This window comes from Carlito syrichta, unplaced genomic scaffold, assembly GCF_000164805.1.
Source record: "Carlito syrichta isolate Samal-C Ts95f unplaced genomic scaffold, Tarsius_syrichta-2.0.1 Scaffold308841, whole genome shotgun sequence".
Classification (NCBI taxonomy): Eukaryota; Metazoa; Chordata; class Mammalia; order Primates; family Tarsiidae; genus Carlito; species Carlito syrichta.
In genome coordinates, this window is record NW_007252937.1 from 29537 (window position 1) to 51712 (window position 22176).

The 22176-nt window shown below is 38.8% G+C and overlaps 1 protein-coding gene across 1 annotated transcript in view; it reads right to left on the minus strand.

Annotated features, from left to right (window-relative positions):
* The window catches only part of LOC103268495 (pregnancy zone protein-like), a gene marked incomplete at its 3' end in the record, with an annotated part of 61549 nt that overhangs the window by 18190 nt on the left and 21183 nt on the right, over nt 1–22176 (minus strand). Inside the window, 7 exon segments of the mRNA XM_021716561.1 lie at nt 4736–4839; nt 5611–5772; nt 10931–11049; nt 11052–11076; nt 11633–11775; nt 14453–14593; nt 14801–14916. Coding sequence (XP_021572236.1) covers nt 4736–4839; nt 5611–5772; nt 10931–11049; nt 11052–11076; nt 11633–11775; nt 14453–14593; nt 14801–14916 — 810 coding nt within the window.

Below are 22176 nucleotides of genomic sequence, written 5' to 3' on the forward strand. Positions count from 1 at the left end.
TGAAGAATGCTGTTGTTCTTTTTTCTTTTTCTTCTGTGTTCAGTACTTTCTTAAGTGTTTCTTGTAGAGGTGGTCTGGTGGCAGCATAGGTTCTTAGGGACTGGATATCTGGAAAAAAATTCAATTCTTCCTCACTAATGAAGCTTAGTTTGGCTGGGTAGGTTATTCTTGGTTGAAATTGTTTCTCTTTTAGAACTTTGAAGATAAGGCTCCAGGATCTCCTGGCCTGAAGGGTTTCGGTGGATAAATCTTCTGCTATTCTAATTGATCTTCCCTGGTAGGTAGTCTGGCCTTTTTCTCTTGCTGCCTTTAGGATTTTTCCTTTTATAGCTACTTTGTTTAGGTGAATTATTATATGTCTGGGAGTTGGTCTTCTCATTTGTTGTCTTGCAGGAGTTCTCTGAATCTCTTGTGCTTGAATTGTTTCATCTTTAATGAGATGAGGGAAGTTTTCTTGAATGATTTTATGAAATGTTTGTTCCAGTGTGGCTTCTGTTTCTCTCTCTGCCTCAGAAAGCCCAATTATTCTTAGGATTGGTCTCTTGAAGTGGTCATTCATCTCTTGCAGGTTTTGTTCTGTCTTTTTGAGCTTCTTTTCTATGCTTTTGACAGTTTGGGTTAGTTATGTGTTTTGGTCTTTGAGCTCTGAGATTCTTTCTTCTGCTTGGCTTATTCTGCTTTCCATGCTTATTAGTCTGTTGTTCATTTCCATCACAATATTCAGCTCCTTTCTATTTTCCTCTTGTCTCTCCTTAATTTTTAAAATTCTCTCCATTAATGTCTTGATGTCTGGGTTTGTTGCATGTAACCAGTCATTCTGGGGACTCTTCATTGTTTGTGTTCCAGAATCTGTTTTCTGAGTGTCTGATTTCCCAGGGGTCTGTGTGAGACCTATATTCTTCTTTTGGTTTTTCTTCATTTGTGCGGTTTTTCTCCCTCCCTACTTTTTCCTTCCCTCCACGTCACCGTCTTCTTTAATTCTGTTATTCAGGGGTAAAGGGATTGGTTTTACTTCTGTTTGTTCAATCTCCTATTCTTTATGTATGCCCTCTTATTTTGTTCAATTCTGGAGTTGCACTGTAGGTTGGAGGTGGTCCTTTTTGCAGTTTTGAGATTTACTTAAGGGGGGAGCTGTGATTCAAATCTGTCTGCAGGTCCTGGTATTCACTGACGGGTGTGTGGATAATGTGGAACCCACTTCCCACTGCCCTGGAATCTGTCTGTGCAGTGGGGCTGTAGGTTTACTCCCTTGAATCACCAGCAGGTGGTGCTATCTCAGCTGCTCAGCCCAGAGGGGGTGGGGCCAGACAGGAACAAGATGGCTGCCTGCCTCAGGTCTGGCAACAGGAGCCTTACGGCAGAGGGCAGGACTGTCTTGGTTGCAGGAGAACACTTGGCTCGCATGGCGGCCTGCCGGCTCCTGCGGTTCCGCTTGTAGTCTGGCAGTTCGGCCCAGCCCGGGTCGCACGCAGCTCCATGGGAATCACTGCAGCGAAGGTGGTGGCGACGAGGGTCTAGGGTTTTGCCACCACCTTGGAGAGGCCCTTCTGTCTCTGGGCCATGTTGCCTTCAGCTTCCAAGATGTTGGCAGCTGGGAATGAAAGGCAAAGGGAGGGAGCACGGGACAGGAACGCCGCGTGGGCGTGTGCCCACTGGGGTGGCCACCCGAGGGACCTGGGAACAGAGGGTAAAAAGTCTTGTGCTGGGACAGAGTGGAACTGGGACTCGAAACAATACTTTTAAGGAAAAACATTTTCATTAATTTCCCCTCTATAGTTTTCTCAACTGGAAAAAAATATTAGTAGTAATTTCTTTGACGATTTCTCACTGATGTTCTATTTTCCCTGTCTTCATGCTTATCTTTAGTATTTAAGTATCTGAATGGATAATACATCTAAATTAACTAATTTCTACTTCCTTCCCCAGATGTCAAAGACCCCTCAACTCCTCCAGCTATTGGAGCTAGCAAACCAGGATCTTATGTGTTATTTTAACTCCATTTGTTGAATTCTGGCTATAATACTTCCTCCTCTTATATATCAATCTGATTCTTTCATAGTCTCTATATCAAAGTCATATTCTTCCTTATGACTCATCTAATAAACTCTACTGTAAAAGACTTTAAATCTATTTCCCAAGACAAAAATCTTATCTCTTTTTTCTTTATTTTACTTCTTTTTCCCACTTGACTTCATGAAAATGTGTTGATTTCAGGACTAAATCACTTATATTCTGTTTCATTGCTAATCAAAAAATACTTTCAACCGAATTTTCTGTTCATGACTTTAAAAAGGCTGCTCAACCCAGCTTTGTAATACTTAAAAAAAAAAAAGAACCTTCAATTCCTTCAAGTAAAATAATAACAAAAACTTAAAACTTTGCTTTTTTTCAAGTTTAGTCTCTAGTGTGATTGAGACACATATTAGATCATGTCACTCCTCCTTTGAAAATTCCCTATTTTGCATAGAGTAAGACTCTTACTTTCCCTTCTCTTTTAGGTCCTTAGGACGCTATTAAAGTTTTCTTCTCCATGTATACTCTACTACACTATCAAACCTTGAGGTTGTTTGACACAGCTCCCCAAATAATCCAGGGAAAAATTTCATGTTCTTTAATTTATTTTCATGAATTTCTTTCTTTCTTTTTTTTTTTTTAATTGGAGTCTCACTCTGTCGCCCAGACTGGAGTGCAGTGGCTGCTCCCGGTCACCGCAGCCTCGACCTGCTGGGCTCTGGCGATCCTTCCGCCTCAGCCTTCCAAGTAGCTGAAACTACAGGCATGTGCAACCATGCCCGGCTAGTTTTTGACTTGTTGTAGAGATGAGGTCTTGCCAAGTTGCCCAGGCGGGTCTCAAACCCACGGACTCAGGCAATCCACTCACCTCAGCCTCCCAAAGGTGTGGGATTACAGGCTGAGCCACCGAGCCTGGCATTTTCATGAGTTTTTACAAGATATTTTAATTTTCTTAGTGCTTTTATTTCCTCATACATCCAAGTCATTTATATCTACTCATTTGATCTCATTTCTGTACTTATCACACATTTTAAAAGTTATAGCATATACCTAAAGTTCTATTTTTAATGTATAGAACATTTCCTTTCCCCCCAAACCTCCATGGCTAAAAATGTAAAGTCCTTTCTATGTAACTCTCATGGCTAGTTTACTTATTCTCTATTATTTATATAATATCTTAGTTACACATCATCAGTTATTTGTCATTAATGAGAAACTGTTTGTTATTTGTGCTAGTACTAAAGGTTATACCTAGAGAAAAATAGTCCATGGTCCTTTAAAAATGATCCTATGGCATTATTTTTTTAATTAAAAAGGCTGTCTTAGAGATGAATGTTAACCTTAAGAGTAACCCTGATGTCAAGAAATATAGAAAACAATATTTAAACAATCAAAATTATTAATTTATTTTGATACAATATATTGAGTTATTATGCTGGAAAGTTTGCAAAGTCTTGAAGACACTTTAGTAAAAACTTTTCAGTTTATTAATGAAGGATTTGAGACTTTGAAAGGAGACCTTACACATTCACTTTACACGTAGGACCTCTGATTCCCAGTCTGAGCTCAGTACGTATAAATATTTATTAGTGGATAGGCATTATAAATATTTTGGAGAAAAGTATAGTCCAAATTATGGGAGAGAAGGATAATGTTCAAGTGTCAAACAAATATTTTAATGAGAAGTTGGAGGATCTAAAAAAAAGGCAGTGTGGCAATTCCTAAAAGATCTAAAAGTTGACCTTCCATATGACCCCGCAATCCCCCTACTGGGAATATACCCAGAAGAACTCAAATCAAAAGACACCCTCACACGTATATTTACCTCAGCATTGTTTATAGTAGCAAGGCCATGGACGCAACCATGCTGCCCATTAAAAGAGGACTGGATAAAAAAAAAAGTGTTACATATACATGATGGACTATTACGCAGCCATACAGAAGAACAAAATCATGAACTTCACAGCAACCTGGATGGACTTAGAGTCTATAATACTGAGTGATCTTTCACAGAAACAAATAACTGAGTTTCATATGTTCTCACTCATAAGTGGATCTTGAACAATTATCTTAGTACTCTAAGAAAAGGATTGGCAGTAGCAGGAAACTGCGAGGGAGGGGGGCAGAGAAGCAGGATTGGCAGTAATGGGAGTCTGCCTGGGGAAGGGGGGCGTACCTCATCAACAAGGGTATCTGCATAATGAACATTTGAATACCTAACCCTGAACTGTACCCCACATCTTTAAAATAAAAAAATTAAAAGTTAAAAAAGAGGCTGCTTTATTTGAATAGTGTTTTTGGCCATGGTCTTTGAGACATTTTTGTCATATTTATATTGCTTCTTTTCACTAGTGAGGCATTTTGTCCTCTTTCTGCTTTTGAAGATACAGCATTTTTAAAGATGTCTTTCCTGATTCCATAAGCCGAATTATTCTCTCCTTTTATTGTGAACATTTCCCTCTCTTATAGTACAGCAAAACTTTGTATCTCATCTGATTTTGTGCCCTGAAGTATCTGATTCATCTAAAAAAAAATTCCTCTGGTCAGTTCTGGCTAGACTATTTACCAGCTAAGTCATCTCAGCAAGAAACAACTAATGTGAATCTCGGTCTTTCGTGTGTATAAAATGGAGATGGTTTACATTATCAATCTCATTTTAGGTTTTTTTAATGCAAAGTAATATAATTGCATTTGATTCAAAATTAAAAGCAAGTTATTTTACCTCCGTAAAATCTTTGCCTTTCTGCTTCTAATAGATGTAAAGGTGACTGAACATGACTTTGATTTTCGAATTTTTGAGTTGGTGAACACCTTTAGTCCCACGCCCTGGAAAAAACTGATGACTCAGTCAACTCGTAAGCTTGATTAGAATCTATAAAACATACTATCCTTAGAGATTGCCCTATGTAATTTCAGTAGCCTTATAATATGGTCATTCCATGGAGATACACAGTACTCAATACATACAAAGTAGTAAAATTACTATACTTTTTAGATTAAGATTTTATTTGTTATTCTATTTATTCTTCCTTAGTTTGCAAAAAAAAAAAAAGCCCTAAATATAACTAAAAATAACTGTAAGAATAGGCAGAGGAGGCCAGGTTTGGTGACTCAGCCTGTAATCCCAGCCTGTGGATTGCCTGAGCCTGTGGGTTCAAGACTCACCTGGGCAACTCGGTGAGACCTCATCTCTACAGTAAATCAAAAATTAGACAGGCATGGTAGCATGCACCTGTAGTTCTGGCTAGTTGGAAGGCTGAGGTGGAAAGATCGCCGAAGCCCAGCAGGGCAAGGCTGTGGTGGTCGGGAGCGTGCCACTGCACTCCAGCCACTGCACTCCAGTCTGAGTGACAGAGTGAGACTCCAACTCAAAAAAAAAGAATAGGCAGAGGTTAGGTCTAGCCCTGGCTCTGATTTACTAACTGATATCTCGTGTGATCTTAACAGAGACTTTAATCCTTTTATTGGCTTCATTTTTTTTCTCATCTGAAAAGGATAGTCAAGTCTAAACAATTACTAAAATTTTTTATAGATATAGAATAGTACTAACATCCAAAAATCACACATTGGCATGCTAACAAGTAGTTATAATTTTACCTTGAGGAAGCTATACATATCTTCTTCATCATCACTTGGCAAGGGAACATAGACAGTTCCTCTGTGAATGACATAAGAATGAGTACAACCTGCTTGTTCTTCCTGCTGGTCCACTTTGTCAGGAAAATCAGTGAGATCTTTCACAGTGAGCAGATTATATACCTATAAAAGTGGGAAGATCAAAGGTAGAACTCTTGCCTGCTTCCCTTAAAATAGTGAACAGACAGAAAGACAATAATGATCACCCATCTTTTCTTGAGTATCTTCAAGTATTTGGTACCTTAAGAGAAGTTAAAAATGTTGTTTATTTTTGACAGTGTGTCTTTGTTCTAAAGAATAAAACCTGGCCAGTTGTGGTGGCTCATGCCTGTAATTCCAACACTTTGGGAGGCCGGGGCTAGACCAGGGGTTTGAGACCTTCCTGGGCCACTTGGTGAGACTTCATCTCTATGATAAATCAAAAAAATTAGCTGGGCATGGTGGTGCATACCTGTAGTTCCAGCTATTTGGAAGGCTGAAGTGGAAGGATTGTCTGAACCCAACAGGTTGAGACTGCAGTGGCCATGAGTGTGCCACTGCACTCCAGCTTGGGCAACAAAGTGAGATTTCGATGAAAAAAAAAAGAATAAAACCTACTTGGAAAAATGCTTCTGGAGATTAATAAAATATTAAATGATGAAGAATTAATTAAAACTTCATTGCAGAATTTAGAGATAAAACCAGACCAAATATAGAAAGGAGATCTAACTTGTCTCTGTGAGTGATGAACAGTTAATGCCCTGAGGAATTTAGGTATAAATTGTTATTGCCACCTATGTCTACTCAGCTTTATTCTTGGATAGAAAAACCATATAGGCACACAAATGAGCATATATGATCTATAGTGGAAAGACCAATGTCTATGCAATGACAAACACAGGACACTTCTTATGGAAAAAGGATGATTTAGCAAAACCAAGAACCCACAGAGTAGAACCGAAGGCTAGGAAATTCATTCCTGGACTGGAGTATGATTGAGTCTTAATCGAAGAACTTCTGACATTTGTTTGACTTAGAATAACTATGGATCAGAAATAAGTGCTGTGTGCCTCCTGTTTTCCCTTTGTGAGCAAGAGTGTCGATAATGATGATTTCATGCCATTCCACCATCACATGTTGAATGTGTGGGGGGCAAATAACTTGAATTCACTTTAGTTCAAGGCCTTCAGATCTACAGGCACTGTACCTGAGGAACTATACCTGAGATGCATGACCTGTACCTGGGCCTGATTTAGATGATGAAATTTAGCCTCTGAGCTGGTGCTAAATGAGAACTTTAGGGACCTCAGAAGACTGGGTGTATTTTACACGTGTAAGGGAGGTGAATCACTGGGGGTCAGAGGGCAGACTGTGAAGATAGCTTCTTTTTTTTTTTTTTGAGTTGGAGTCTCACTCTGTCGCCCAGACTGGAGTGCAGCAATCGCTTCTCGGCCTTTTGGCTAAGATCAAGTGTAAGATAGCTTCTAAAATTGTCCCCAATAATCTCTGCCTCCTGGTATTCATGCGCTACCATTGTTCCTCCCACAATAAATAGGGTTAACCTTGTATAGACAATAGAATATCGTGCAAATAATGGTATGGAAGTGTGACTTCCAAGGTTAGGTCATAAAAGTTATTGCAGGTTTAGCTCCCCTGGATAACTTACTCTGAAGGAAACTGTACCATGTTTTTTTCTTTTCTTTTCTTTTTTTTTGAGTTGGAGTCTCACTCAGTTGCCCAGACTGGAGTGTAGTGGCCGCTCCCGGCCACCGCAGCCGCGACCTGCTGGGCTCCGGCGATCCTTCCGCCTCAGCCTTCCTAGTAGTCGGAATTACAGGCATGCGCTACCACGCCCGGCTGATTTTTTGATTTATTGTAGAGATGAGGTCTCGCTGCCCAGGCGGGTCTCGAACCCGCGGGCTCAGGCAATCCACTCACCTCAGCCTCCCAAAGGCGCGGGATTACGGGCTGAGCCACCGAGCCCGGCTGAAAACTGTACCATGTTTTAAGGACAATCCAGCAGCCCTATGAAGACTGTGCGGTAAGAAACTGAGGCCCCTCGACAACAGCATGTGAGAAACTTGTCTTGGAAGCAGATCTTCCAAACTCAGTCAAGCCTTCAGGTGACTGCAGCCCTAGCCAACATGTTGGTTGCAATCATAATGGATCACAAGCCAGAACCACCTAGCTAAGTTGCTTTGAATTCTTTACTCTCAGAAACTGCATGCTAAAATAAATGTTTGTTGTTTTAAACCACGAGATTTGGGGGGAAATTGTTATGTAGTAGTAGATTGCTATCACAAACATCCTTTATACTTCTTTATCTATTTTCCTTTGTTTTTGAGTAGAAGAGTCAGATAGTACTTAGATGAGCATGTACTATCTATATTGGATGAACCAATGTTTTCTAAATTATTATTCAACGCAAATGAACTTAAAGATTTTTATAACTTTAACAGCCAAAATCTCCACTTATGTTCATAACCCCTTCTCACCTTCACAATACTCAACTTTGTTATGCAATCGAAGCAACTGTTAAATTTGTATGACAGAACAGAATAGGATAAGATAGACATAATATATTGAAAAACAGACTAAATTCTTCTAATACATGCTGAAAATAATAGCTTAGAATAGACTCATAAATAAAAAGTATAGGAAAAAAGGCATATTCCCAAAGAAAGCACCCAGAGTGAAAATTTTCTTGTTTCAGGTTAACTTCTTGATGCTGTCCTCTAATTAAAATAGAAAAATATAGTTATAATAATTATTATGGTATGAGGAGATATTTCAATTTATTAATAAATAGTAATAAGGTGGAGAAGAATTTTGATTACAGTAGACACCCCCTTATCTGTGGTTTTGATTTCCAAGGTTTCTGTTTCCAGTGGTCAACTGTGGTCCAAAAATATAAAATGGAAAATTCCAGAAATAAATAATACATAAGTTTTAAGGTGCTGCTGTTCTTAGCAGCATGATGAAATCTCACACCATCCCATTTTGTTCCACTCGGAACATGAATCCTCTTCACTGTGGAGCTCCCCACTCCTTAGTCACAAGCCCTTCTGCTTATCAGATGGAGCAGTACTTTTCGAGTCACCCTTATTTGACTTCACAATGGCCTCATTGCACAAGAGTAGTGGCGCCGGCAATTTGGATATGCCAAAGAGAAGCTGTAAAGTGCTTCCTTTAAGTGCAAAGGTGAAAGTTCTCCACTTAATAAGGAAAGAAGACAAACAAACAAACTTGTATGCTGAGGTTGCTAAGATCTATAGTAAGAACAAACCTTCTGTCCATGAAATTGGGAAGAAGGAAAAATAAATTCTTTCTCGTGTTGCTGCCACACCTCCAACCGTGCACCTCAAACAGCCACAGTATGTGACAAATGCTTAATTAAGATGAAAAAGACACTACATTTGTGGATGGATGACATGAACAGAAGTGTTTTCTGGTTGACAGCAATTTGGTTCAGTACAATCTGTGGTGTCAGGCATTCACTGGGGGTCTTGGAATATGCACCTTGTGAAGAAGGCGAGGGATACTTTACATGCTCCAATCTGAAGAATGTTAATTTTGATGATTTAATAAGACAGGGATCTCTGATACTAGTACCTCACAGTTTTAGAATTTAATACACATAGAGTAGAAACTAGAACAAACAGAATAAACTTTAATATTATTGATTTACCTTCCAACACTGAAAAGTAATAATACCTCCTAGATGGGAAGTTGATTGATCCTTTTTTGTTTGGTTTTGTTTCACCTTTTTATTGAAGTAAAATACAACACAAAATTTCCTCTTTTCACAGTTTCTGGGTGTACAGTTCAGTGACATCAAGTAAATTAACAATGTTGTGCAACAATGATTGATCCTTTTAAATGTTGAGTCATGCAGCTGTTAAAGCTAGAAAATTTGCCATAATTTTTAATAATGATCAAATTGCAACAAATACTTTTTCTTATAGTATATTGAAAGATTTCAAAATATGGATAATCTAGTTTTAAAGAAGTTAGACAAGTCATTTCTGAAATTTTCCCTTCCTTCTGATAGCTTTTTCTTCAAAAACCCCATATTAACCATTTTTTCATCCTTTATTTTGCCGAGTCACATATTGTAGTCCTCTAGAATGAGAGTTCTATAAGGATGACGGTGATATATCTCTTCCTATTTCCTTGGCTCTTCCAATAGGTCCAGCACACATAATGATGATGATAATATTAATAATAAAATAAACCAGCATGACATGCCAAGTGTTACCACCATGGATAAATTTAACGACAGTAAAAAACAGAGAATTAGAATTTTAGTCCATGAATTAACATTACCAACTAAGGTGTAATAAGTCATTTATTAGAAATTGAAAATAGCTGGGCTTGGTGGCTCAGCCTGTAATTCCGCGCCTTTGGGAGGCTGAGGTGAGTAGATTGCCTGAGCCCGTGGGTTCGAGACCCGCCTGGGCAGCGAGACCTCATCTCTACAATAAATCAAAAAATCAGCCGGGCGTGGTAGCACATGCCTGTAATTCCGGCTACTCGGAAGGCTGAGGGGGAAGGATCGCCGGAGCCCAGCAGGTCGAGGCTGCGGTGGCCGGGAGCGGCCACTGCACTCCAGTCTGGGCGACAGAGTGAGACTCCAACTCAAAAAAAAAAAAAAAAAAAGAAATTGAAAATAATTTGTGACTCACTTATTACCACCTTTACTGATCCCAATAACTCTAAAGACATAAATAGTTAGATCTATTAAAAGGCATATGACTTTCCTTATGCTTGTAAGTATGAACAAGTTTACTTACTCCAGTGACCAAAAGGGAGTTTATTTAGACAGGATTCATAGTATCTAATACTTTCGGAAGCCTATTAATTCATTCTCTGTTTTAAACATGGCTATCACATAAGTGAAGAATCTTAGCATTATATAGCTTTCATTAAGATTATTGTAAAACGTAGTAATTGAGACTGAGATTCTATTCCTTATAGAAATAGTTGTTGTGTCACGGAAAGGATCAAACCTTGCATGCAGAGTTTCAGACACATTGCAGATTATGCCACTTCTTCCTGGGTTATCTTTCATAAATCTCTCAACTATTCTGAATCTTAATTTTCTCTCCTTAAAATAGGACTATTACTCTCTGGAGTGTTGGGAGGATTAAGTGAGAACACCTAAATGACACATCTTAAGAAACTATCAAGGACTAGACAAATGGTAAGTATTTTTGTTTTTATATTTTATTTTCAATAGCGGCTTCTTGCCTTGGACCCCTGGCAGGGCTCTTCCTGATCCCTGGGGCTGCTGGTAACTCACCGAGGATGGGGAGAGCTCAGCCTCAGGTTTCATGAGCACGCTTTGGTCCACAGCATGGAGGGCACAGAAGGACTGCTGAGCAGCTGTGACTCACAGGTGGATATGTGAGGTTGGAAGACTTGCGCTGGACTGAAGTTCAAATCCACCTGTGAGAAATGAGAGACAAGTCATCCAGTATTATCCCTACTTCTGCGGTCTTGCAGACACCTGTGTTTCCTAACTCAGCGTTACATTTAGCTTTGTATGACTTTGTTGCTAGTTCAGCCAGGTACCTCTCTTCACATCTTTTCTTCACTTTACTGAAAAAAGTCTTATTCAGTCGCTCAATCTTGTCTTAGGGAGACAACTAAGATAGCATTGGGGTAGATAGCTTGTTTTGAGTTTTAAAGGCTCATCGCTACCTCTGATGCATGATAAGGTGTTTACACTAGGTGTTTACACTTATTCTTCACTTATTCTTACACTTATTCTTCAGGTTTTTGGAACTTTTGTGTCTTAGCATCTTATATACTCATACAATTGAATGGACACCAAACTGAATGACATTTTATGTTGTAGCAACTTAACGTAATTGAAAAAGCAGAGCCATTAACTTCTTGGGAACGTTAATTTTACTTTTCTGGATTTGGTTTTCTGTAGGGTGAACTAGATGGTGCCTACAGTATCATTTGTTTGCATTCTTACAATTTTATGTTCAATCACCTTGTTGGTTAAACAGTTCAAATGCTCAAAATGTTCAGAATCTCCAATAACTTCTCCATTTGGTAAAATGGTAAAGATGAACATTCGTGCAATGGAAGCAATGTCCGACTCCACAGGGAAAGACAAGGAAAAACTGCCTTTCACTGGAGTATGGACAAAATGAGATAAAACGGTCATGGTCAAGGCACTTTTCCAGTTTAGAATTGTGCCTATGCATCAATGCCTTCGTTTCTTTAAATGTCATTATAGCTCTTTGGTGAAATTAATAGGCCGATGTCTCCCTTCATGACTTCAAGTATAGAATAAGCTAATAAAATTCCTTTCATGCACATCTTTTTTTTTTTTAATTTTGAGTTGGAGTCTCACTCTGTCACCCAGGCTGGAGTGCAGTGGTACACTCACGGCCACCGCAGCTTTGACCTGCTAGGCTCAGACAATCCTTCCGCCTCAACCTTCCAAGTAACCGGAACTACAGGCACGTGCTACCATGCCTGGCTTATTTTTTGATTTATTGTAGTGACAAGGTCTCACCAAGTTGCCCAGGCTGGTCTCGAACTCCTGAGCTTAGGCAATCCTCTTGCCTCGCCTCCCAAAGTGCTAGGTTTACAGGCTTGAGCCACTGCACCTGGCCCATGCACATCTTTTTTTACCTGATTCTCCACTTAACTGATGCCTAAACAATTTAAATATCAATAACCCTAAGTAGTTCTGCATACATAAATATGACAACTATTTTATTTGGACTTTAAACTAGAAATGATTCTCAATTTAAATATAGAGATACAATTTATAAGATATAATCACATAGTTTATTTTTTTCAAATATGACTTATTACTATTTGAGTCCGAGTCTCACTCTGTCACCCAGGTTGGAGTCCAGTGGCGCAGTCATGGCTCACCGCAGCCTTCAGCTCCTGGACTCAGGAGATCCTTCCTTCCGCCTCAGCCTCTGAGTGCCTGGGACTATAGGCACATGCCACCATGCCTGACTAAATTTTTGAATTTTGTAGGGATGAGGTCTTGTTATGTTGTCCATGTATGTCTCTAACTCCTGTGCTCAAGTAATATTCCCACCTCAGCATCCCAAAGTACTGGGATTATAGGCTTAAACTACTGTGCCTGGCCAAATATGACTTACACACACACACCTTTTTCCACTGCTCAAAACAGTTTTTGAACTTGTCAATTTTGATGCCTTTTAGTGCTTATGCCTGTTTTTTTCTTTTTCTTTTTCATTTTTTCCGCATCGGCAAAAACATTTCCCTTTGAGAACTTTTTTTTTTTTTTTGAGTTGGAGTCTCACTCTGTCGCCCAGACTGGAGTGTAGTGGCCGCTCCTGGCCACCGCAGCCTCGACCCACTGGGTTCTGGCGATCCTTCCACCTCAGGCTTCCAAGTAACTGGAACTACAGGTGCGTGCTACCATGCCCGGCTGATTTTTGATTTATTGTAGAGATGAGGTCTCGCCAAGTTGCCCAGGCGGGTCTCGAGCTCGCAGGCTCAGGCAATCCACTCACCTCAGCTTCCCAAAGGCACCGGATTACAGGTTGAGCCACCCAGCCGACTTTGAGGACTTTTTTGTTTGAGGAAACAAACAAACAAACAAAATCGCTCCAGGGGAGATAGGGTGAATAGAGGGGTGGGGCACAGTGGTCAAGCCGTTTTTTGGTCAAAAACCGTTGAACATTCAGCCCAGTGTGGGCAGGTTGTTTGTGTAAATCACTCATCATTAAATGGGCAAATGCACTGAAAGAATCTCCAAAAAAAATCACTGAAGTCGAACACAGCCTCTCACAGCAACACTAGGTGGTACACATGCTGATGGGTTCTTAGAACACCTACATAGTAGGGGGAACCTGTACTAAAAGGGACCCACCCTGCAAAAATAATTCCATTTTTGGGGGTCCCCTTTCATATACACCCAACATACTGTGTTTTATACTTAAATATGCACAATAAAATTTATTTTAAAAAAGTTTAGAGCCCTGAGATTGGAGATGCTAAATTAAAGCTGTTTAACTCTATGCAGTACAGATAATTTTTCCGACTCCACCCAAATTTTACATTGTTTGCTATGAATTATGCAGCAAAATCCTAAGTTTGGAAGATGAAGGGGTTTAAAATGTCACTTAGGGCATATCAGTTATATTTTATTTTTCTAGTTTGATAGGAAAATAAATGATAAAAACAGAAGAAAATGTTAAACATGGAATAATTACTAATAGTATTAAGTTTAGCTCTGGGGGAGGTGGAGGTTGTTTAAATGTTTTAATTACAAGAATGTCTGTGGGTTCTTTTTTCAGTGACTTCACCTTTGACAGGTTGAATTAGAATAGAAAACAATCTTGTTTTATTTTCCCCAATGTATTCATGAAGTGTACCCAATTTCATGTATGAATTACTCAGAATCTGTCACAGAAAAAAATCTGTCACTTTTCTTTCTTCCCATTTCCCATGATAATTACTCTTTTGTTCTCTGAAATATTAAGATGATCAATGTGTATTTATGGTTAGGAGGAAAAAAGAAGAAATCATAGATTTTTAAAAGATTTTTTATTTCAGTGTCAAACAAAAGAGATGAACTAAAGTGAAAAAATAGTGTTCTTTGGCAAATTGTCTTATATATAATAGACAATCAAATGTATCTGTTGAATGCTGTTGAATTTAAAAATACCAGCATCATAAGCAGGATCTGTTTTCCTTTGTGTCCTCCTCATTGTGAAGGGATGATAGAAATAATTTCCTGATTTGTGAACTTTCACTGAGGGACAGGGATGGATGTATTAGGGAACAATAGAGAAATACATTTGAAGATACTCACTGTCTCCTGACTCTACGGGCAGAGCTTGAGCTCCTGATCTGATAATGCCTCCCTTAATGATCTGAAATTCAAAAATTGAAAAGAAAGAAACTTTTCTTGAGCCCAGTACAGTTGACAACATGTGCTTCCCCACATGACCCACTTTTGGTTGTCGAGTCTATGCTGGAGAGAAGCAACCTCATGAAAAGTTAAAGAATCAAGACAATTCAAATGGAAGACAATTCAAAATGGTGGTGTGTAAATAATCTTTTTTTAAAAAAATATATATCAATATTTTTTATTTTGATATTGTAGGGTCCAGTTAAGGGTTAGGTATACAAATATGCTTCGTTCAGGCACCCTACATACTCATCTGTTGACTGAAGTTGTCACAGTACTCTGGCTCATGACAATCCCAAAAGTGAAGTAATTTTCTGCACATGCTCACTGCTGCAAGTCCTGGGACAGGCTTTCCATAGGTGTATCTGTCACATGAGAAATAAATCAGGAATTGAGGAATGCTCTCTGCATTTTTCACTTCCAACCCTCCACAGAAGTGTTATGCTCCATAGTTCTCTATGCATCTTTATCATCTGGGCTCCCACTAAGTAGGAATACTATGTCTGGAAAATGTCTCTCTCAAGAAATTTATCCATTAAAACATTTGAAACTTTACTACACTATGCCACTATATTCTTCTTGGGATTTAGAAAAATACTTCTTTTAGTCTATTTGTTTCTATTGCTCTTTTTGTTTTGTTATAATAAAATAAAAACTTGATTTCTGGCAAGATGGCGATGGAACAGGTCGGACTGTGAGAGTCTCTACAAAAGCGAATGTCCATAAAGACTCTCTGTGTGAGTAGGTATGTGCAGGTGGGTGAGTGAAAGTCTGTCTGAGGAGAGACTCGGGTTCATGCACCCAGGGATCTCCTCCAGAGGTGACTGCAATACCCCACTGCTCTGAGATTGGAGCCCCCAGGCATGTGGGATTGTCTGCTGTTCTTGGGGCTCTCCTGAGAAGAGGCAGCAAAACCTCACCACCTGGTGCCTGGCCCACACCATCACCTGTGACAGTAGAGTGGCACAATACCCAGGATCCATGGAGAGAGCAGGAGAAAGCTGGAAAGGAGCCCCACCATCAGAGAGGAAATGTTGACTGCGCCATTTTCTCTGTTCTGGGACCAGGCAGAGACCTGCATTGCCCCACCCAGTTCTGCCCAGTCTCCAACCTGGGACCTAGAGTTTATTTCATCAAACTTGGAGTGACAGATGCCCTCCCCCAAGCTGGAACAGGCACACACACATCAGATCTGAGTGGGACACTTGACAGCAGTGGCAGCAAGCTGGGTGAGTTCAGATTTAATTCACCCTCCTCCCACAGTAGTCCAGGGGGCATCTGACCCATGCTGAGAACAACCCTATCAACCTGCTCTGACAGTAGAGGAAAGGGACTGGAGACCAGAGCTGAAAGGAAGTTGGAGTTATAGGAATGACCTCAGAGCAAGTTTTGCTTTGTTTGCTTTGCTTTTTTTTTCTCTTCTCTCTTTCTGTTCTTGATTATGTTTTAATAACTGCTTTGTTTCTGTTATTTTAATACTTTTTTTAGACTTCCTGTTTGTGTATGGGTATTTTTGAGGGAGAGTAGATCAATGGGTGGGAGAGGTTTTTCGGTTTGTGTGTTTGTGTGATTGTCTGTATGTTTTTGTTTTTTTAATCTTTTCTGTCTTTGTTTGTGTCTCTTTTCATTTGTTACAAATGACTTTCTGTTTTCCCTCTTCTTCTCTCTCTCCACCTTCCTCCCATCCTCCTCCTTCCTTTTTCCAACCTTTTCCTTTTTCTTACCTCATTTTGCTTTCAGGGGCAAACCTATGCCCCCACTGCATGGACAGATTGTAAGGTGGTGGGAAGTGGGTCCCAGGGGGCCCACATACCTGTCAGTGGATACTGGGATCTGCAGATAGTTTCTAAATCACAACTTCCCCCTCATTAATTCTCAAAACTGCAAAAACTACAACCTTCCACTCATAGTCCAGGTTCAGAATTGGACAAAGCCAGAAGATCTACATGAGGAAGAACAGGAGATTGAGCAAACAGAAATAAAAGCTATCCCCCCCATCACTGAAAAATATAATTAAAGAAGAGGTAAAAAAAGGGGGGGGGGGAGAGCAAAATCTACACAAATGAAGAAAAATCAAAGGAAGAATATGGGTCTCATACTTCCCAGACCTGGGAGGTCAGACACTGAAAATACAGACTTCAGAATGCAAACAATGAAGAGCCCTCAGAATGACTGTTCTAAAACCACAAACCCAGATATCAAGATACTAATAAAGAGAATAAACAGAAATGAGGAGAGATAAGAGGAAAGAATGAAGGAATTGATAACTGAGAAAACAGAAATAAAGAATACAGTGAATGAAATAATAACAAACTGATAAACATGGAAAGCAGAATGAACTAAGCAGAAGAAAGAATCTCAGAGCTGGAGAACCAAAATATGAAACTAGCCCAAACTGTTAAAAATATAGAAAAGAAGCTTAAAAAGACAGGACAAAACCTCCAAGAGATGAGCAATTATTTCAAGAGGCCAAACCCAAGATTAATTGGAATCCCTGAGACAGATAGACAGAGACTGCCCTGGAACAAACATTCCATGAAATTATCCAAGAAAACTTCTCTTATCTCATCAGTGACATGGCCATTCAAACACAAGAGATTCAGAGAACCCCTGCAAGACAACAAATGAGTAGACCAATTCCTAGACATATAGTAAGTTGTCTACACAAACTCGGTATAAAAGAAGAAATCCTAAAGGCAGCAAGAGAGAGAGGTCAGACTTTACTGGGGAAGATCAGTTAGAATCACAGAAGACTTATCTACAGAAACACTTCAGGCTAGGAGAGCTTGGAGCCCAATCTTCAAAGTTCTCAAAGATAAGCAATTTTAATGAAGAATTACCTACAGCTAAGCTAAGCTTCATCAGTGATGAAGAATTAAAATCATTCCCAGACATTCAATCCCTAAGAGTTTAACTGCCTCCAGACTAGATCTACAAGAGGCACTTAAAAGTATTAAACACAGAAGAAAGCAATAAAAGAATGACAACACCCTTCCCAAGAATGCAGAAAAAAGATGGAAACACACATGATGGATAAACTCAAAAATCAAAAGAAAGACAATAAACAAATAAACAAATAGCAGCAGCAACAACAAACTGTATAAGAACCTCATGACAGGGATAAACTCCCAAATCTCAATAATTAGCCTGAATGTGAATGGACTAAATATACCACTGAAAAGACACAGAATGGTAAAATGGATAAAATATCATGAGGCAAAGATATATTGTCTCCAAGAGACTCACCTCACCAGAAAGGACACTCACAGACTCAAAGTAAGAGAACAGGAAACAAAATTACAGGTGCATGGAACACAAAAGAAAGCAGGAGTAGCAATCTTAATATCAGACAAAATACCCTTTAAACTATCAAAAATTTAAAAAGATATGGAAGGTCACTATATAATGTTAAAATGTTCAATCCATCAGCAAGAAACATCCATCCTAAACATATATGCACTGAACATAGGAGCACCAACTTTCATAAAGCAGCTTCTAGGTAAACTTCAAAAAGATAATGACTCTAACACTGTCATAACTGGGGACTTAAATACTCCACTCACAACCCTAGAAAGATCATCAAGACAAAAAATCAATAAGGAGATCTGGAACCTCAATATGATGCTTGACCAAATGGACTTAATGGATACCTACAGAACACTCCACCCAACAACCACGGAATATACATTCTACTCATGTACTCTAAGATTGACCACATCCTCAGCCTTAAAACAAGCATAAACAAATTCCATAAGATTGAAATGCTGCTGTGTACCTTCTCAGACCACTGTGGAATAAAAATAAACATCAACACCAACACCTACAAAGTTTTCCCAAAACTCACAAAGACAGGGACACTAAATAGCATGATGCTGAATAAATCCAGTGTCAACACAGGAATCAAAACAGAAATTAAAAGATTCCTGGAAACAAATGAAAACAAAGAAACATCTTATCAATATCTCTGGGATTCCATGAAAACAGTTCTAAGATGGAAATTCATATCTCTATGAATATAACATGAAGAAAATTGAAAGATCACAAGTTAACAACTTAACAAGCCACCTAAGGAAGCTGGAAAAGCAAGAGAGCCAAAACCCTAACTTTAGTAGAAGAATCCAGATCACTGAAATAAAAGCCCAAATTCAGGACACAGAAGACAAAAATATAATACAAAAAAAATCAACAAAACAAAAAGCTGGTTATTTGAAAGGCTAAACAAGATTGATGGACCCCTAGCTAGAATGACCAAGAAAAAGAGAGAAAAAGTCCAAATAAACACAATCAGAAATGCAAAAATTGAAGTCACAACTGACCTCGAAGAAATACAAAAAATTATCAGAGACTAATCTGTATACTTGTATGGACACAAACTTGAAAACTTAAAGGAAATGGAGGACTTTCTAATATTACACAACCTCCTCAGGTTGAAACAAGAAAGAAGAAATTGAGACCCCAACTAGACCAATAACAATCCAGGCAATTGACTATGTCATAAGAAAAGTACCTACAAAAAAAAAAACCAAACAAAACAAAACCAAAAACAAAACCATAAACCCTAGACCAGATGACTTTCCAGCAGAATTCTACAAAACATACAAGGAGGAACTGATACCAATCCTATTGAAAGTATTCCAAGGCAGCTTCTTTAGGTCCCCTCCCACTGTGGGAACTTTTCTGTCCTCTCAATAACTTCTGCTTTCTCACTTTCCGGCTGTCCATGTAAAAAAGAAAGAAAGAAAGAAAGAAAGAAAGAAAGTATTATTCCAGGCAATTGAGAAAGATGGAACTTTCCTTAAATCATTTTATGAAGCTAACAGCACATTGATACCCAAACAAAGTAAAGATCCAAAAAAGAAAGATAACTAGAGAACTAAGGCAAATATCCTTGATGAACACAAATGCTAAAATTCTCAACAAGATCCTAGCAAACCGGATCCAACAACACATCTCAAAAATCATCTACCATGACCAAGTAGGCTTCATCCCTGATATGCAGGGCTGGTCCAACATTCGCAAGACCATAAATGTAATTAAATACATCAATATATGTAAAAACAAAAACCACATGATTATATCATTTGATGCAGAAAAAGCTTTTGATAAAATCCAGCACCCCTTCCTGATAAAAACCCTCGAATATCTAGGCATTGATGGAACATACCTCAAAATAGAAAGAGCCATCTATGAGAAACCCACAGTCAACATACTGCTAAAAAGACAGAAATTGGAACCTCTTCTCCTGAAAACAGGAACAAGACAAGGATGTCCACTCTCACCCCTCCTTTCAACATAGTTTTGGAGGCCCTAGTACGAACAATCAGACAAGAGAAGGAGAACAGGGGTATCCAAATAGGAAAAGAGAAAGTCAAGTTATCCCTCCTTGCAGACAACATGATTCTATACTTCAAAAATCCAAGAAAATCTGTCAAAAACCTCCTTGCACTAATAAAGGACTTTGGAAAAGTCTCAGGGTATAAAATAAATGTGCAAAAGACAATCGCATTTCTATACACCAACAATAAATGAACAAAAGCCTAAATGAAAAGCACAACCCCATTCACAATTGCCACACACATAAAAAATGAAATACCTTGACGTCTTCTTAACCAGAGTCGTGAAAAACTTTTACAATGAAAACTACAAAACACTGCTCAGAGAAATCAAAGATGACACAAAAATTGGATAAATATTTCATGCTTATGGATTGGAAGAATCAACATTGTTAAGGTGTCCAACCCAAGGCAATCTACAGATTTAACACAATACCCATTAAATTACCAGCAGCATTCTTCTCAGACCTGAAAAGGGCAATACAGGAATTTGTATGGAACCATAAACAACCATGAATAGTGAAAACAATCATCAGCAAAAACAAACAAACACACAAACAGCAAACAAACTCAATGTTGGAGGTATCACACTTCCATACTTTAAGCTTTATTATAAACCTACAATAATCAAAACAGCCTGGTATTGGTATAAGAACAGGCAATTAGACCAATGGAACAGGCTAGAGATTTCAGAAGCAAAATCTCAATTTCTCAATTTGTTTCCTTGACAAATCCTCCACCACCAACCACTGGGGAGAGGAGAATCTATTCAGTAAATGATGCTGGGAAAACTGACTGACCACTTGCAGATTAAAACAAGACCCCTACCTATCATCATACACAAAAATCAATTCTAAGTGGATCAAAGACCTAAATGTAAAACTTAAGCTGTAAGAACCTTAGAAAATGTAGGAGATACCCTTATGAAAATTGGACCTGGCAACCAATTCCTGATCAAAACTCCGAGTTCCCATACCATAAGAGAAAAGATAGACAAGTAGGACTTCATCAAACCAACAAGCTTCTGCAAAGTCAAAGAAACCATCAAGAGAGCATGGAGACAGCCCATAGACTGGGAAAAAATATTTGCCAATGTCTGACAAAGGCCTAACAAATAGGATCTTCAAGTAACTCAAATGTGTTGAAAAGAAAAAAAAAAAACACAAAAAAACCAGCCCCATTACAAAGTGGGCAAAAGATGTGTATAGACACTTTTCAAAAGAAGACATATGAGCAGCCAACAGATACATGAAAAAATGCTCAACCTCACTAGTCATCAAATAATACAAATTAAATTACACTGAGCTACCACCTAACTCCGATCAGGATGGTTATCATCAATAACTCAAAAAACAACAGATGCTGGAGAAGATGTGGTGGAAAGGGAGCACTTCTACAACGTTGGTGTGAGTGTAAACTAGTACAACCTCTGTGGAAAACAGCTTGGTAATTCCTAAAAGATCTGAAAATCGACCTTCCATATGACCCTCCAATCCCCCTACTGGGAATATAACAGAGGAACTCAAATCATTCTCTGAAAAAGATGCCTGAACATGTATGTTTATTGCAGCATTGTTCACAATAGCAAAAACATGGAATCACCGGTGCTGCCCTTCGAAAAAGGACTGGATAAAAAAAAAAATGGGGTATATATACACCATGTAATATTGCACAGTCATAAAGAAGGACAAAATTATGAACTTCACAGCAACTTGGATGAACTTAGAGTCTATAATACTGAGTGATCTATCACAGAAACAAAGAATCGAGTATCATATGTTCTCACTCATAATTATTGTAATACTATAAGAAAAGGATTGGCAGTAGAGGGAAACTGCAGGTGGGGAGGGGGTGGGGCGGAATTGGCAGTAGTGGGAATCAGCCAGGAGTATAGGGGGCACACCTCAACAAGGTTACCTGTATAATGAGCATTCGTATACCTAACCCTGAATTGTACCCCACATCTTTAAAATAAAAAATCAAAATAAAATAAAATAAAATAAAATAAAAGCTTGCTCTGCATACTAAATGAGCAAATTTAGATGACAAATGGTGTAAAAATAATTATATAATAAACAAGCAAATCCAACATTATTATAACACACATGCATGCACATTCACTTACACACACAGACACACGCACAGAAAAAGAGAGACTCTAGGAATACCATGAGGCATATAAAAATAAAGTAAGACCAGGCACTGTGGCTCAAGCCTTGTAATCCTGGTGCTTTGGGAGGCCAAGGTGGATGGATTGCTTGAATCCAGGAGTTCAAGACCAGCCTGGGAACT